The sequence below is a fragment of the Episyrphus balteatus genome, chromosome 1 (genome assembly GCF_945859705.1).
Source record: "Episyrphus balteatus chromosome 1, idEpiBalt1.1, whole genome shotgun sequence".
NCBI lineage: Eukaryota > Metazoa > Arthropoda > Insecta > Diptera > Syrphidae > Episyrphus > Episyrphus balteatus.
Window position 1 is genome coordinate 149,369,809 of NC_079134.1, and position 19,105 is coordinate 149,388,913.

A 19,105-nucleotide genomic window follows, 5' to 3' on the forward strand; every position below is an offset into this window, starting at 1 on the left:
AAGGAGATGCGACTTCATGAAGAAAAAGTGTCTTCATGAAGAAAAGAAGTCTTCAAAGGGAGATGCGACTTCATGAAGCAAAACTGTCTTCATGTAGAAAGAAGGCTTCAAAGGGAGATGCGATTTCATGAAGCAAAAGTGTCTTCATGAAGAAAGAAGGCTTCAAAAGGAGATGCGATTTCATGAAGCAAAAGTGTCTTCATGAAGAAAGAAGGCTTCAAAGGGAGATGTGATTACATGAAGAAAAAGTGTCTTCATGAAGAAAGAAGGCTTCAAAAGGAGATGCGATTTTATGAAGCAAAAGTGTCTTCATGAAGAAAGAAGGCTCCAAAGGGAGATGCGATTTCATGAAGCAAAAGTGTCTTCATGAAGAAAGAAGGCTTCAAAGGGAGATGCGATTTCATGAAGCAAAAGTGTCTTCATGAAGAAAGAAGGCTTCAAAGGGAGATGCGATTTCATAAAGCAAAAGTGTCTTCATGAAAAAAGAAAGCTTCAAAAGGAGATGCGATTTCATGAAGCAAAAGTGTCTCCATGAAAAAAGAAAGCTTCAAAGGGAGATGCGATTTCATGAAGCAAAAGTGTCTTCATGAAGAAAGAAGGCTTCAAAGGGAGATGCGATTTCATGAAGAAAAAGTGTCTTCATGAAGAAAGGAGGCTTCAAAGGGAGATGCGATTTCATGAAGAAAAAGTGTCTTCATGAAGAAAGAAGGCTTCAAAAGGAGATGCGATTTCATGAAGCAAAAGTGTCTTCATGAAGAAAGAAGGCTTCAAAAGGAGATGCGATTTCATGAAGCAAAAGTGTCTTCATGAAAAAAGAAAGCTTCAAAGGGAGATGCGATTTCATAAAGCAAAAGTGTCTTCATGAAAAAAGAAAGCTTCAAAAGGAGATGCGATTTCATGAAGCAAAAGTGTCTCCATGAAAAAAGAAAGCTTCAAAGGGAGATGCGATTTCATGAAGCAAAAGTGTCTTCATGAAGAAAGAAGGCTTCAAAAGGAGATGCGATTTCATGAAGAAAAAGTGTCTTCATGAAGAAAGAAGGCTTCAAAGAGGGATGTGACTTCATGAAGCAAATGTGTCTTCATGAAGAAAGAAGGCTTCAAAGGGAGATGCGATTTTATGAAGCAAAAGTGTCTTCATGAAGAAAGAAGGTTTCAAAGCGATTTCATGAAAAAAAAAAACTGCTTCACCGTCATGGGACTGTAAAAATAACAACAACTTCAATAACTCAAAGTATTAACAATACAATATGCTCAGTTTTACAGTATATTTTACTAAAATGAAGTGCTAATAAAAGTTATTCATCATCGAAAACAGCTCATTTCACTTCTTTTTATTTTATAATGTCTTACATTTTATTTATTTTAATAATTTCCCAAAATTTAAACAATCCACACCGATCAGAAAAAGCCATAATTTAAATCTCAAAATAGTCTTCAAAGGATTTTAATAAATTATACTATAATCTATTGGTACATAAAAACCACACTGCAAATAAAAAAAATCAAATATCATTTAAAAATGTTTTCATGGAGAAGGCAAAAGCCAAATGAAAACATTTAAGTGTAAACAAAAACAAATTTCTTTCAAAATATCTCATTGCCAAAATCATCAAGAAAATTTTGTTTAATTTTTTCAAAAACTAGAAGAAAATCATCAATACAATCTCACCTGGTCCATCATAAGCATTTATACAATCTGAAGTCTTAAACTGCGAAACCAGTGCTGCCTTGCCAACTCCCTGGGAGCCAAGCATCTGTACATGGTAAACATCGACTTTTTGATTTGATTGCGAGCCATGCTCAGGTGTTGTTCCACCACCACCGCCAGAATTCCCTCTCTGATGCATAGGACTGGATGGTGCCAAACTATTGCTACGTGAACGTCGGCGCCGAAAGGAATCACCTCTATTTATAACGCCTGAAAATAAATTAACAACAACAATAACGAAATTAGTAAACAACAAAATTTTATTTATTTAAATTTCATTTATAATCAAATTAAGTAATTAGTTGAATTTGATTTTAATTGAACGAAATTTTGTTTTTTGATGAAATCACAAAAAACAACCAATAACAAACGTTACACGAGTGCGTGACAATAAAGAAAAACTCATTTTATCATTTGTTTATTTAATGGCATGCCACTCACTTTAAAATTAAAGACCAAAAGGTGCGGTGTCCTATTCAGAAATTCTTTTAGTTTCTTTGTTCAGAAAGGGGAATTTCACCTTTTTAATTGTTTAAAAAAAACAGAAGAAAAATTGATGGTATAAAGAAAATTTAAATTTTTTTAGTGATTTTCGAAAAACTGTTTTTAAATAAAAAATTGTCATTTTGAGAATTCAAAAACAGAATTTTACGGCTCCAATATTCTAAGCTATCGTAGACAAGATTTTTCTGGAATTTTTAAATAGTCCATTAGCAATAACTCCGAGGTTCACCTTTTTTTTTTCTTCCTATTTGAGTGCACTAAGTAGGAGAATGGTTTAGTATACAGAGCATTATATAAACTACATATTATCGAGTAGGGTCACTGTGGTGTATGTGTAACATTTTTTTTTTGGGCATTCTGTAATCTGCTCTAGCCAAACGAAACTGAAAAATAATGCACCACATATTTAAAGGTGTTGACATTAAGAGTGTAGAATTCAAATTTATGTCACAATATTTACACATGGCTTGAAATTCTTTTCTATACAACAGAAAATGTACACAAGTTGAATCAAATTTTTTTGAACAAACAGTTTTTTAAAGACCAAAAAATACTGCCGTTGGAGAATTGATTTTTTTTTTTAATTTTTTTAACTTAAAAGTTTTCGAAATAATTTATAAATGGAAACCTATTGAAAACTGTAATAAAATTTTAAGAATCAATTTTTCGGTGGCAGTATGCGTTTCATTCTAAATTTTTGAAAACGGTTTTTTTTTTTAGAAAACTATGAGTGGTAAGATAAATGTAAGAAGAATTCTACCCTGAGGGAAAAAAAACAACTTAAAATCAACGAAAACCACGTTGATTCAACTATATTTTTTGAAATGATTTTGCGTTAAAGACGAAAATTTGAAAATCAAAGTAGAACATCGTTAGTTTAAAGTGGTTTGTCGTTATAAAACATCTTTAAATCAATTTTTATGAGTGAAAATCTAACCGCCTATGTTCGCAAGTGGCTGAAAAGACGTTTTTATAATAAAAATTTTTTGAAACATATATTTTGTAATGTATGTAGACTCTACAATGTAGAAGTATACCATAGAAGGGTTGTAAAAATCATTTTTTTAATGCATTTTTCCATTACAATCAAAAAAATATTTTTTTCAAATAAAAATGTTTTGCATTAAAAAAAAAGAGTGTTTGTACACATGTACACGCGACTGAAGTTATACTTCTCATTCAGTATATGTAAATGAATTTCATTTGATATTTTTAATTTCTATTATTAAATTAATTAATCCACACTTCGTTTTTTTACATTTTTATCAAGTGAACAATAAATTAATTCTTTCATCCTCCTTGCGTCCATGTAGTTTTCAATTTATTCTGTGAAATTTACTTATGTTGTAATATGGAACTTGCAGGGTTGCTACAAAGCTCAAAAGTGAGCTGAGCTCAGCTCACAGCTCAGCTTAAATTTTGAGCTAGCTCACTTTTGAGCTATGTACCATAGCTCGATATATGAGCTAAGGTAAAGTGATCTTATAGGTTATAGCTGTGATGTGTGAGAGGATACATTGATTTTTATTTGGAAAGTATAATGAAATAAGAAGATATTTTAAACTTTTATAAAACACCATAGCTTAAGATGTTTGGTTCTAGTTATTAATGGAATTATTTTAACACATGGATATTTTTATAAATAAAACAGATAATTTTTCGTGATCTTTTCTCTTGGTTTTTTTAATAGTAAATATATTTCTATTTTTTTAGTAAAATATTTCTTTTTTTACCATAAAAAAAATTTCGGTACAATCCGGTTTTTCGACTTTTTTCAAAATTCCGAGAAAATCGCGTTTGAAAGTTGGGGTAAAATTTTTTTCGAAAAATCCCCGAATCTTTGAACGCTCCTGGAAGCTAAACCGCTTGAGAGCAATTTTTGGGAGTGATGCCAAATGATAACTTGTGTCAGATTTTTAAAAAGTCGCCTTCCATGTTAAACCGCCACATCATGCCTATTTTTTCAGAATCGTGCCAATTTTTTTTTACTTTTAAGTTCTCCCGGTTTGAGAACGCGTGGACCTACAGGGATAGGAGTTGTACCCAAATGTAGGTTAGAGTCCCCTCTACCTTTTGGCATCAAAAATTTTATTTTCATTTTCTTCAAAATTCCGCGATATAGGCGTTTGAACGCTTTGATCTAGAGACAGGGGATTGGTGCCATATAAAGCTTATATTCTCAGCTACCCGATAGTGGTATAATCCGGTTTTTCGATTTTTTTCAACATTCCGAGAAAATCGCGTTTGAAAGTTGGGGTAAAATTTTTTTTCGAAAAATCCCTGAATCTTTGAACGCTCCTGGAAGCTAAACCGCTTGAGAGCAATTTTTGGGAGTGATGCCAAATGATAGCTTGTGTCATGGGCCTACGCTTTGCACATTGTCAGATTTTTAAAAAATTGCGCTTCCATGTTAAACCGCCACATCATGCCTATTTTTTCAGAATCGTGCCTATTTTTTTTTTACTTTTAAATTCTCCCGGTTTGAGAACGCGTGGACCTACAGGGATGGGAGTTGTACCCAAATGTAGGTTAGAGTCCCCGCTACCTTTTGGCATCTAAAATTTTTTTTTTCATTTTCTTCAAAATTCCGAGAAATAGGCGTTGGAAGTTGGGGCGCTCACTTTCAGCTCAGCTCAAATGAGCTAAACTATTTTACCTAGCTCAAATTTGAGCTGAGCTAAAATGTGAGCTTTTTGCAACCCTTGCAACTTGCCACATGGAAATTACCACATGCAGCTTGCCACATGCACCTTGCCACACGCAACTTGCCACATGCAACTTGCCACATGCAACTTGCCACATGCAGCTTGCCACATGCAACTTGCCACACGCAACTTGCCACATACAACTTGCCACATGAAACATGTAACTTGCAACGTGTTGTGTGTTTTATGTTTGCCGTGCTGCGGCGAACATTTTTAAATACTAAAGTACTGCCTACTCTAAAGGTGAAACGACAGCCCTGCTACCCAGGGTGATCGCGTCATAATCCCTTTGACATTCTTGTCAAAAAGTAAATTTTCATACTCACCCTCCCATAAGAAGTATAACTTCAAAAATCTCAAAAGTCAATAGAAAACGACATTATATTCTCAGCTACCCAATAGTTGTATAATCTGGTTTTTCGATTTTTTTCAAAAACCCGAGAAAATCGCCTTTGAAAGTTGGGGTAAAATTTTTGAAGTTATACTTCTTATGGGAGGGTGGGTATGAAAATTTACTTTTTGACAAGAATGTCAAAGGGATTATGACGCGATCACCCTGGGTAGCAGGGCTGTCGTTTCACCTTTAGAGTAGGCAGTACTTTAGTATTTAAAAATGCAGTACGCCGCAGTACGGCAAACATAAAACACACAACACGTTGCAAGTTACATGTTTCATGTGGCAAGTTGCATGTGGCAAGTCGTATGTGGCAAGTTGCATGTGGCAAGTTGCATGTGGCAAGTTGTATGTGGCAAGTTGCGTGTGGCAAGTTGCATGTGGCAAGTTGCGTGTGGCAAGTTGCATGTGGCAAGTTACATGTGGCAAGTTGCATGTGGCAAGTTGCATGTGGTAATTTCCATGTGGCAAGTTGCCAGGGTTGCAAAAAGCTCACATTTCAGCTCAGCTCACAGCTCAGCTCAAATTTGAGCTAGGTACCATAGCTTAGCTCATTTGAGCTGAGTTGAAAGTGAGCTGAGCTGAAAGTGAGCGAACCAACTTCCAACGCCTATATCTCGGAATTTTGAAGAAAATGAAAAAAATTTTTTTGATGCCAAAAGGTAGCGGGGACTCTAACCTACATTTGGGTACATCTCTCATCCCTGTAGGTCCACGCATTCTCAAACCGGGAGAACTTAAAAGTAAAAAAAAAATAGGCACGATTCTGAAAAAATAGGCATGATGTGGCGGTTTAACATGGAAGGCGATTTTTTAAAAATCTGACAATGTGCAAAGCGTAGGCCCATGACACAAGCTATCATTTGGCATCACTCCCAAAAATTACTCTCAAGCGGTTAAGCTTCCAGGAGCGTTTAAAGATTCGGGGATTTTTCGAAAAAAAAATTTACCCCAACTTTCAAAACCGATTTTCTCGGAATTTAAAAAAAAAGTCGAAAAACCGGATTATACCACTATCGGGTAGCTGAGAATATAAGCTTTCATATGGCACCACTCCCCTGTCTCTAGATCAAAGCGTTCCAACGCCTATATCTCGGAATTTTGAAAAAAATGAAAAAAATTTGTTTGATGCCAAAAGGTAGCGGGGACTCTAACCTACATTTGGGTACAACTCTCATCCCTGTAGGTCCACGCGTTCTCAAACCGGGAGAACTTAAAAGTAAAAAAAAAAATAGGCACGATTCTGAAAAAATAGGCATGATGTGGCGGTTTAACATGGAAGGCGATTTTTTAAAAATCTGACAATGTGCAAAGCGTAGGCCCATGACACAAGCTATCATTTGGCATCACTCCCAAAAATTACTCTCAAGCGGTTTAGCTTCCAGGAGCGTTTAAAGATTCGGGGATTTTTCGAAAAAAAAATTAACCCCAACTTTCAAAACCGATTTTCTCGGAATTTTAAAAAAAGTCGAAAAACCGGATTATACCACTATCGGGTAGCTGAGAATATAAGCTTTCATATGGCACCACTCCCCTGTCTCTAGATCAAAGCGTTCCAACGCCTATATCTCGGAATTTTGAAAAAAATGAAAAAAATTTGTTTGATGCCAAAAGGTAGCGGGGACTCTAACCTACATTTGGGTACAACTCTCATCCCTGTAGGTCCACGCGTTCTCAAACCGGGAGAGCTTAAAAGTAAAAAAAAAATAGGCATGATTCTGAAAAAATAGGCATGATGTGGCGGTTTAACATGGAAGGCGATTTTTTAAAAATCTGACAATGTGCAAAGCGTAGGCCCATGACACAAGCTATCATTTGGCATCACTGCCAAAAATTTCTCTCAAGCGGTTTAGCTTCCAGGAGCGTTTAAAGATTCGGGGATTTTTCGAAAAAAAAATTTACCCCAACTTTCAAAACCGATTTTCTCGGAATTTTAAAAAAAGTCGAAAAACCGGATTGTACCGGAATTTTTTTTATGATAAAAAAAGAAATATTTTACTAAAAAAATAGAAATATATTTACTATCAAAAACACCAAGAGAAAAGATCACGAAAAATTATCTGTCTTATTTATAAAAATATCTATGTGTTAAAATAATTCCATTAATAACTAGAAACAAACAACTTAAGCTATGGTGTTTTATAAAAGTTTAAAATATCTTCATATTTCATTATACTTTCCAAATAAAAATCAATGTATCCTCTCACCCATCACAGCTCAGCTCACTTTACCTTAGCTCACCCAACAGCTCAGCTCAGCTCACCGACAGCTCAGCTCACCCAACAGCTCAGCTCAACCATCAGCTCAGCTCACTTTCAGCTTAGCTCAAATGAGCTGAGCTATGGTACATAGCTCAAAAGTGAGCTAGCTCAAAATTTGAGCTGAGCTGCGAGCTGAGCTCAGCTCACTTTTGAGCTTTGTAGCAACCCTGCAAGTTGAATATTGCTACTACTAGTGCTGAAGCACACACAATCCTCATAAAATTACCATATAGCATATTTTATGCGCAATTTGTTTACTTTCGTTAAGCATATACCGTACGTTCTGAACCGCACAACATGAGTAAATTTCACAGATTAAATTGAAAACTACATGGATGCAAGGAGGATAAGAATTAATTTACTGTTCACTTGATAAAAATGTAAAAAAACGAAGTGTGGATTAATTAATTTAATAATAGAAATTAAAAATATCAAATGAAATTCATTTATATATACTGAATGAGAAGTATAACTTCAGTCGCGTGTACATGTGTACACACACTCTTTTTTTTTCGAAAAATCCCCGAATCTTTGAACGATCCTAGAAGCTAAACCGCTTGAGAGCAATTTTTGGGAGTGATGCCAAATGATAGCTTGTGTCATGGGCCTACGCTTTGCACATTGTCAGATTTTTAAAAAATCGCCTTCCATGTTAAACCTCCACATCATGCCTATTTTTTCAGAATCGTGCCTATTTTTTTTTTTACTTTTAAGTTCTCCCGGTTTGAGAACGCGTGGACCTACAGGGATGGGAGTTGTACCCAAATGTAGGTTAGAGTCCCCGCTACCTTTTGGCATCAAAAAATTTTTTTTCATTTTCTTCAAAACTCCGCGATATAGGCGTTCGAACGCTTTGATCTAGAAACAGGGGAATGGTGCCATATGAAAGCTTATATTCTCAGCTACCCGATAGTGGTATAATCCGGTTTTTCGATTTTTTTCAAAAACCCGAGAAAATCGCCTTTGAAAGTTGGGGTAAAATTTTTTTTCGAAAAATCCCCGAATCTTTGAACGCTCCTAAAAGCTAAACCGCTTGAGAGCAATTTTTGGGAGTGATGCCAAATGATAGCTTGTGTCATGGGCCTACGCTTTGCACATTGTCAGATTTTTAAAAAATCGCCTTCCATGTTAAACCGCCACATCATGCCTATTTTATCAGAATCGTGCCTATTTTTTTTTTTACTTTTAAGTTCTCCCGGTTTGAGAACGCGTGGACCTACAGGGATGGGAGTTGTACCCAAATGCAGGTTAGAGTCCCCGCTACCTTTTGGCATCAAAAAATTTTTTTTCATTTTCTTCAAAACTCCGCGATATAGGCGTTCGAACGCTTTGATCTAGAAACAGGGGAGTGGTGCCATATGAAAGCTTATATTCTCAGCTACCCGATAGTGGTATAATCCGGTTTTTCGATTTTTTTCAAAAACCCGAGAAAATCGCCTTTGAAAGTTGGGGTAAAATTTTTTTTCGAAAAATCCCCGAATCTTTAAACGCTCCTAGAAGCTAAACCGCTTGAGAGCAATTTTTGGGAGTGATGCCAAATGATAGCTTGTGTCATGGGCCTACGCTTTGCACATTGTCAGATTTTTAAAAAATCGCCTTCCATGTTAAACCTCCACATCATGCCTATTTTTTCAGAATCGTGCCTATTTTTTTTTTTACTTTTAAGTTCTCCCGGTTTGAGAACGCGTGGTCCTACAGGGATGGGAGTTGTACCCAAATGTAGGTTAGAGTCCCCGCTACCTTTTGGCATCAAAATTTTTTTTTTCATTTTCTTCAAAATTCCGAGATATAGGCGTTGGAAGTTGGGGCGCTCACTTTCAGCTCAGCTCACTTTCAGCTCAGCTCAAATGAGCTGAGCTATGGTACCTACCTCAAAAGTGAGCTAGCTCAAATTTGAGCTGAGCTGTGAGCTGAGCTGAAATGTGAGCTTTTTGCAACCCTGGCAACTTGCCACATGGAAATTACCACATGCAACTTGTCACATGCAACTTGCCACATGCAACTTGCCACACGCAACTTGCCACATGCAACTTACCACACGCAACTTGCCACATGCAGCCTGCCACATGCAACTTGCCACATGCAACTTGCCACACGCAACTTGCCACATACAACTTGCCACATGCAACTTGCCACATGCAACTTGCCACATGCAACTTGCCACATACAACTTGCCACATGCAACTTGCCACATGAAACATGTAACTTGCAACGTGTTGTGTGTTTTATGTTTGCCGTACTGCGGCGTACTGCATTTTTAAATACTAAAGTACTGACTACTCTAAAGGTGAAACGACAGCCCTGCTACCCAGGGTGATCGCGTCATAATCCCTTTGACATTCTTGTCAAAAAGTAAATTTTCATACTCACCCTCCCATAAGAAGTATAACTTCAAAAAATTGCAAACAAAATTTGTTGCAAATAACAAAATTTTGCATAAAAAAAGATGTTATTGCAACTGAAGATATTTTTCTTTACTGGTTGAGAAATTGGTAATTTTATTGCAGGGTTGTAAAAATATCAATTGAAAAAAAAAAATTACTTGAAATTAGAAAAAAAAAAATTTATTAAAAAAAATACTTATTGCTACTGAAAAAGTTTGCATTAAAAAAAATGTCATTGCAACTGAAAAATAATTGCATTAAAAATAAATTAAAATATTTCGCATTAAAAAAATGTATTGCAAATAAAAATTTTTTTTTCATTGAAAAAAAAAAATCAAAGCAAAGCAAAATGTGTGCATTAAAAATTATTATTATTTAATATTAATTGAATTTCTTAGAATTTTGACTATTTGGCATTACATTAGTTTCAATAATATAGTTGAAATAGCGAAAATGGTAAGAAATTCGACGAATATTACAAACAAAATTGCATCGAATTTTTTCTCAGTGCAGAAATTTTTTTATTTGCAATACATTTTTTTTAATGCAAAATATTTTTATTTGCAATAAAAACTTAACTGTAAATGCAAATATTTTTCAGTTGCAATAACATTTTTTTTTAATACAAACTTTTTCAGTAGCAATAAATATTTTTTTAATACATTTTTTTTATGTGCAGTTTATTTTTTTTTTAATTTGTAATGCATTTTTTTTTTTTAATTGATATTTTTACAACCCTGCAATAAAATTACCAATTTCTCAACCAGTAAAGTAAAAAGTGACTCTATAAAGCTTTACAGAAGTTACAAAAGCAAAATAAGTAAGAATCTTCTTAGAACTGTTGCGTGTAAGATCAGCATCAATATACCAAGTGTGTTTACCTCTAGAGAATCTTGTTTGTTGAATCTAAAATAAGACACTTATAACTTTATCCTTGTTGACACTACATGGAATCTTAAAAAATTGTTGAAATTCTGTACTTAAAAGACAATGGCTTAATATTTGTATACCACCTATTTTCACAAATACACCATTTTTTTTTTTTCAATTTTTTCAATTTTCCACTAAAATTTATGAATTAACACCAATTTATACACCAGTGTGCTACTTGAGAAGATGGGAAACATCAACCAAAAAATCTATCAGAGGAAAAAAAAACAACTCAAATCTTTCATTTTGTAATTTGATAGAAAGATTGCTTCCATATAAAAAATATGTAGAAATAACTTGACAAAATTGTTAAATTAAATAGAAAGACTCTGTTTGTTTTTTTTTTTTTCTAAATAAAACATGAGACTGGAACGTTTAATAAAATAATATTAATACGAAATTTAATGGCTTTTTTAGTAAGATTTACGAAAAATTGAAAAATAATCCTCTTTTATTATTATTCTAAGATTGAAAATAGATTTAACTCCTATAACACTCCTTTAAGAACAATTTGTTCTTATTCATTTATTCTTTCTATAATTGATTTCCTGGCGAAATTTATTCATAAAATAGCCAAACTAAAACTTATTTCGTTCTCAAACACATCCACACTCTCCATTCTCAAAACACTTAAATCACATTCCACCCAAAAGGGTATGGATGGCTATTTCTAACCCAACACAAAACTATGTGTGTTTTGGCTATCTGCCAATAAAAGCACTTTCCTATAGATCAACGAAACCAGATTTTTTCAGCTATTATTATTAAAAACAAAAAAAAAAACAGAAAAAAAAAACAAAAAAGACGGATCAATTTTGTGGGCCTTAACGAATGACGTGTACTTAACTATTAGCCACGTTTACACTTTTGTAAATTTTCTTTTTTTTTTCTGTCTTCCTCTCTTTATTTTTCTGTTTTCTGTCAAAAAAAAGTTAATAAAACATTTTGCCCTTATCGTTTGTGTATGTGAAAAAAAAATACGCTTTGACATATTCTCAATTCAGCCCAACATCTGTCATATGGCGTGGTGGTACACGGGGGCGTATGTGGAACATTTTTTTTTTTTTTTTTTTCACTTTTGTGTATTTTTATCTTGTCGAAACGATTGTAACATTAGTGTTAACTTTTGATTTAAAACAGAAAAAGTGGGATGTTACTCTGATGTCTCTCCAAACGATTGTGCCTTTAGAGTACATGATGTGGGCATGTGGAATGTCATTTGCAGGCGTGTGGTGGGCCGAACTCTAGGCATGTCAAATGTCATAGAAATTACATGATGTCACTTTTGCACATAAAACACTTTTAGTTTTGCGTGCTGAGGTGCATTAGTTGATGTTGCATACTAATTTCCTGTTTCTGCTCCTGCTGCACATCATCATCGTCTGTCGGTTGTGTATTTTTACTGTTTTTTTTTTGTTGTTTTATTTTTAGTTTATTCATATGGAAATATATTCATTTTGACATTTTAAATAACGAGCCACCCTACTGTCGTTGGTTTGGATGGTTGGGGTTTAGTGCAATTGCTATGAGGTGAATTGTTTTAAAAATTTAATGTGGTTTTGTGCTTTGAAATGTTTTTGAATGAATTCTACTGTGCAATTAAGTTATGAAATGACTTTCTCATTAGAAGTCATAATTTTATTTTTCCAGATTAAAATCACTGAATGAAAAATATGTATTTCTGCTTTAATGAACAAGCTCATCAATTTTTGTTCATTTTTATTGGATAAAAAAAAAATAAAAACAAAAAAATATAGAAAGCACGACACAGTTAATGACATGAAATATTTAGTATGATGTTGACGTTGATAATAAATTTGAATGCGACGCTAATCTGACATGTTTTTGACCAGAAATTATGATTTAAATCAAAATTTGTTGATCTTTTAAAAAGAACACATAAAAACATTTTTTAATAGATGACGAATCATTTCACACATATTTAAGAGAAAAACCAATTTAAGAGGAAAAACCAATGAATATAGTTTTATATATAATATATTTTTTTTAAATTTATTTTTATTTTTAGTTTAGGCCTTGAATTTGTGCAAAAATTGCTCACTCATTTTTATATCTATATTTTTATAGGTTAACATAATATTCATATATTTTGGTTAGTCGAAAAAAAAAAAATTACAATAGAATTTGAATTTTTGTTTTGATTTGAAATAAAAATTTTATTTGAATATTAAAATCAATTTTGTTTTTGCTAAATTTGAAAAATCGTGTCGATTTGTAAACAAAACGAGGTGGAAAATATGCTCGAATGAAGTCAGAAATTTTAATGAACATGTTCAATTTTAGGTTTTGTGTTTTTTTTTTTTTTGCTTTGCTTTGGTTTTGTTTTGTTTTCATTTAATAAATCAAAATTTTATTTGTGGTTTTGAATGATTAATTGTTGTTAGAGGGAAGTTCATTTTTATGGTATATAATATTTACAGGACTTCGTTAATTAATGAGTTTTTTTTTTATTATTTGGCACAGTTTTGATTCTTTTTTAGTTTTAAAAGTTTGCAATTTTTTCCGGTAGATGCACGTGGTAATTGACTTTTAACACTGTACCATGTTTTAGAAAAAGTGAAATCGAACAGGGCAGAAAAAATCGAATGCCTTGTTCGATTTCACTAGTCAAAAAGTTTTTTTTTATAGAAATCAAAGTATATTCTTCTAATGGTTTTTTGTGTGCTGAGCTCGAATCTGAAGTCAGAAAAATTCTATCACCTCACGTTTTTGACATATTACCATGCCAAAAATCAGAAAAATTGTGTTTGGGACGTTCAAAATTCAATATCTCAAAAACTTTGCAAGTTAGAGCTATTCTAGTGCTTGATTCAAATTAAAAAGGTCAATGACCATTAGAAAAGTTTAATTTGGTTTCTATGGAAAATTATTTCTCGCCAATATTACTGTCATTTACGGAAAAATCAATCTTAAAAATCATTTTTTTGTTTTTTTTTTTTTTTCAATTTTTCTCAATATTTTCTAAAACAAAAGTATAGTTTTTCCACACAATCTTTAAAAAACGGTTTTAAGCTAAATAATTGCACTCCAAACTTTTCAAAAATTTTTTCGGTAACTTTTTTGATTGAAAAATAAGCTATTTTTTCAAATTAAATTCGTCAAAAATCAAAAATCAATTTTTTGCTCAAAAAACATTTTTAGTAGATAGAAAACATAACAAAGTAATTTTTAACCAAGTTTTGTTAAAATCCAACTATTTCTGTAAAAGATAAAAATAAAAAATAAAAAAATCGTATTTTTGCATTTTTTTCAATATTTTTGAGGTTATAGAAAAAAATTGTTTGAGTTGAGAGTTGTAGACATTTATACTACCTACAACTTTTGCATTTGACTTTTTTCGATAGGACGTCTAATTTTGACAGAAATCGTAAAAAACCATGATTTTTGACACCCACCCCACTTTTTCGCCCACCCACCCCCTTTCCCCCAATTTTTTTGTATGCAATTTATTTTTCCCCTTTCATATACCATTTATCCTAAATTTTCCCACCACCCATATGCTGCTAATAATTTTTTTATTTTTAAAAATTATTGGCACTGGTCTATTTTGGTTCATTCACCTTAAGTTTTTTTGTTGCAAATATTGATTTGACAACTGTTAGCTAAAGAATAAGACTGTGAATGTAAAAATTATTGTTATGTTTTTGATCATCAAATTTAAAGCAAACAATGAGGCACGCAAAAAAAACAATGCCATAAGAATCACTTGAATCAAGCTACAGGGTTTTAAAGTCTTAACCGTTTTTTAATAACATCCAAATTTGCCAATTAGGTACACGGTTAAAAATTTTGTCTTAGTTTTTAATACAACCTTTGGAATTAGCCCTTTTTCAAAACAAAAATTATTAGTTTTTCATATTTCGATTTTATCACACAGTTTTTTTTAATAATTTTTTTTTTATAAATTTCAAATACAAAAAATTAAAATACAGGGTGTCCCACAGTCACCGCCCCAAACGAAAACCATGGATTCCTGAGGTCATTTTAAGTCGAAAAACTTATGAGGTAATTTTCTCGTTTTCGTCCCGTTTTCGAGTTACCACGGTTTTTATAATTTTTGCTCTCTTGTCCTTTAACTGGCCTTATCTTTGCCAAACTAGGTTTGATTTGAAAGATTTTTTTTACAACCAATCAAGAATTTATTACAGTTTTAGTTTGTCTCAAAACTTTTTTTTCCGCGGACAACCGTTTCTCCACAATTTTGCATCAAAAACAATTTTCTTCGTTTTTTAAGTTGTTTTTTACACTTTCATATCATTTAAGTCAAAAAAACACGTTAATGAGTATTAATTTTGTGTGCTTTTTATTAAAGCCCAGTTTATTTTCATAAATAACATAAGTTTTATTTCATAAAAAAGGCTACTCAAAGTAATTAAAAAAAATAAACAAACTGAGTGAATTAAAAAAAAAATAATTTTTAAATACAAAATTAATTTAAATGAACTAAAAACTTTTTCTGAGCTATTGTGGTTAAGAAAAGAACAAATAGATAAAGCTCAGAAAAAATTTTAATTCATTTAAATTAATTTTGTATTTAAAAGTTATTTTTTTTTTTAAATAAATTTTGTATAAGACTTAAAAATGTAATACAGTCAAATTATACATTTAAATAAAATTATGGTTTTGCCTCAAATTTTTTAACCGTGTAGATATGGAAACAACTTTTCGTATTAACAAAAACTGGTATAATTTTTATTTGTTTTAAAACAAATTTTTTTTTTAATAACAAGAACATTTTTTTAATATTTTTTGACACACATTTTTTTATAAGAACGCTAACAAAAAAATAAAGGCGTCAAAAAACTTTATAATGTTTTGATAGACTGTAATTCAGTGAAAAATGTTTGTATGAACGTAAATCTAAAGAAATTTGATATCTACATAAATACATTTTTGTTATAATATAATTCTTTTTGAGATGACATCTAAATCTCCGTTCAGAAAGTGACGTTAGCTAAATATTTAGTCCCTAACATTTCCTTAACGTGCCCATTTACTCAAAACTTATTTTAACTCACTTATAGTTTCATTTCGGACTCTAAGTAGTCTGATGAAAAAGTCCACAGTTGTATTGATTTTTTTTTTTAAACACAAGAGGAATCTACCAAAAGAAATCACCGAGCACTTTTTTTTCTCATTACATCGGGCCTAAATTTTTCTTTTAGGTAGTATTATTAAAAGAGGAAGGTATGTATTAATTTAGTTGTTTTTTTTTAACCAGATCGTATCTACTGTTGATCAAAAACTCATTTTTGAAAAATATGCGATTTAAGTGATTTTTGAAATGACCAATTAATTTCGAAATGAAAAAAAATTTTACACTTTTGATTTTTATCTTACGTAGGGTCAATGTGGGTAAATGTAAACAGGGGTAAATGAAAACATGGCTCATAACAAGCTTCAGTTAAATCTATTTGATGCATACATAAGTACAAATCGCGGACGCATGTATCTTTTAACTTATACGTCAAGCTCATTGCTGTCAAGAGAGAATTCATTCGACGAGCGTATTTTCCGTGAAAGATAATTTTTTAAAGTGCCAAACAAGTCGTTAGTCTTTCAGAAAAATTAAATATTTTTGCAGATTCAATAAAGTCAGTATAATTTGCAAATATTTTTTTGTTTTTAATTTTGATGTAGATTCTATGTGATACAAGCAAATTTTAAAATACAGGACATTTATGTCGATTTGCATGTGTTTACATTTACCCCAGAATATTTTTCATAATGGGTAAATGTAAACAACGTATTCTGGGGGTAAATATAAACATACATTTTTGGTGAAATTATTGGTTTTAATAAAAATAACATATTTTAAGTCAATTACTACTGCTAAAGTGCCGCGGAGTCACATTTTAAAGTAGCCAACACCATCATTTTCAGTGGATGATGTTGCAAAATCGGCCTTTGACTAAAAAAAACAAAAAATATTACGTTCAGAGCTGCTCAGGATGCATATTGGGCGCCTATATAAAGAATCAAAGGAAGAAAACAAAAACTTTTATTGGAATTTGAAAAAGTTTTTGTCAAATACCTTCTTGAACGTTTTTCAAGTTGTTATCCATATGATAAAGAGGAAATTCTAAATTTTATACCACCGTTTACATTTACCCCGAATTTGCAAAAAAACACAAACATGGTGGGGTATTTGTAAACATGCCATATTTGACAGTAATGTAAACAATTTGGGAAATATTTGTTTATATTTATAAAGAAGAATTGCCATCATTTCATATTTGCATTTGAAGATACCATTCAAGTTGTTCCGTGAAAACATAAAAAAATCTAAAGTCGAAAGAAAAAAAAGACATGAAATTGTTTACATTTACCCACATTGACCCTATGCATGATCAGAAACATTCAATTCAATTTGCCATACAAATTTTGAAAATTGACTGACTTTTTCAAAAAGTTATAAAAACGCTTTTTGTCATTTCTCAGCAAATCGTAAAACTAAAACCAAAATTGCAATTTTTCATACGATTTTCACAGTTTTTCAGATACCAATTTGTGGGATCAATATTCTGATTGCATTTAACTTGGACTGATGGTCAAGAGCAGAACTGAACTGCATACTTAGTTTAAAAATTGAAAAGTGATTTTATCCCCGTTTTGAAAAGTCACTCGTCAACTTTTAGAATATTGTATAGAAATTCATTTACATTGATGAAAATTCTTCCAAGAATTATGTATGTATTTAAATTGAAGTAACATTTCTTCTTTCATAAACAACATATGTAATTAATGCCAAGTACCTAATCAATACAAAACATTTGAAATTAATCACCGTATAAAATTTAAAGGAACAAAACAAAATCAATCACAGTTAATTTAAATGAAAATTGTTTTCAATTCAGTGAATGAATTAAATGGGTATTATTTGGGTATTTAGACACTCCCACGCGGAACTCGTCTGTTTACATAATGCAATTATTGAAGTACAAAAAAAAAAATTTAATAAAAAAAAAAAACAAACAGGATATTGTATACAACCACATTCTTCAGGCGATAAAAAAATCGTTCATGCGTTATTTTTTTCTTTTTCATCAGAAAAGCGCAAACAAGCAAAGCAAACAAAAAATTTGGCCAAAAAAAATACTCTGTTTATTCAGACATTATAAATATAAATAACGTTAATTTTAATACTCTCCATTTTTCCCCCACTCCGTCACACATTCGCGCCATGCTTTTGCTTCCTTAAAAAATAACATGATTTTTCATACTTAAATTTAAGCTTTCTTTCTCCCGTAGTGTAATAAGAGTAGAGGTATTTATAGAGGCAAATAATAAAATAAGCACTCGTTGTATTATATGGAACACATTAAAGCAGAGTAATTTTCCAATAGGATTATTTTTTTTTTTCCTTTAACATTTTCCCATTCCGTTTTGGATATAATATATCTTCAAAGTAAAAACCATTCGTCGACATTATTTGCTTAAAGAATTCTTATACAGGTACTATAGGAGTTATAGCGCCGATAATTTCTCTCAGAGCCCAAAATCATCATGGATATTGTATGTGTTTAATACCTTTAAGCTAACAGCTACTATACCTGGTATCGAGTGTTGAACGTTTATCAACCAACTCTCGTCTCTTTATTCGCCCGCCTTTTTTTTCCGAGGTTTCAACCATAAAATCCGGAAGTATAGAATTTGTTTGCGTGTGGTTAATGTATTTCTAACGGTATTACACAAGCAGGACTCCCCAAAAAATGTTGTAAAGAGAAATTACAAGGATTAGTGTGGGACCGCCTAAAATAAAATATAAGCCAAATGAATGAAAGTGAACATCAAACGAAAAGTAAAACAAAAAATGACGAATAGATAAAGACAAAGTCAGTGGAGCAATGGTCGTATCTTAAGAGGAGGGTGTTTTTTTAAGTGAAAATTTTGAAATTTCGACATGGTTGGCTTTAAAAAGTTCTTAGTTTTTTTTAAGGCATCTTAGAAATATGATTAAAGCGTCATATAAAAGGTGAAATAATAAGCTTTCAGATGATATACAATTTATTATAGGTTGTCATTTAAAAAATGGATTAAATAGTATAAGAAGAGAAAAAAGATTTATTTTTTTTTTGCTTTTTTTGGTATAAACTGATTGAGTTCAAAAAATTGTAGCATTTTTTGTAGATATTGTATAAACATGGTCGATATTAATATTTTGAACTGAAACAATAAGCTTTCAGATGATATAAAAT

At 31.8% G+C, this 19,105-nt stretch overlaps 1 protein-coding gene and 1 long non-coding RNA gene across 3 annotated transcripts in view; one reads left to right on the forward strand and one right to left on the reverse strand.

The window, feature by feature from the left end:
- Window positions 1-19,105, reverse strand: part of LOC129906631 (GTP-binding protein RAD) — a 191,974-nt gene that overhangs the window by 59,116 nt on the left and 113,753 nt on the right. For both annotated transcript variants that reach the window (XM_055982453.1, XM_055982454.1), the window contains exon 5: window positions 1,670-1,918. In XM_055982453.1, the coding sequence (XP_055838428.1) occupies window positions 1,670-1,918 (249 nt within the window). The remainder of the gene's footprint in view (window positions 1-1,669; window positions 1,919-19,105) is intronic.
- LOC129906633 (uncharacterized) lies at window positions 1,350-2,121 on the forward strand. Its single transcript, XR_008770834.1, has 2 exons — window positions 1,350-1,470; window positions 1,645-2,121. It is a non-coding gene; the product is annotated as an uncharacterized LOC129906633 (long non-coding RNA).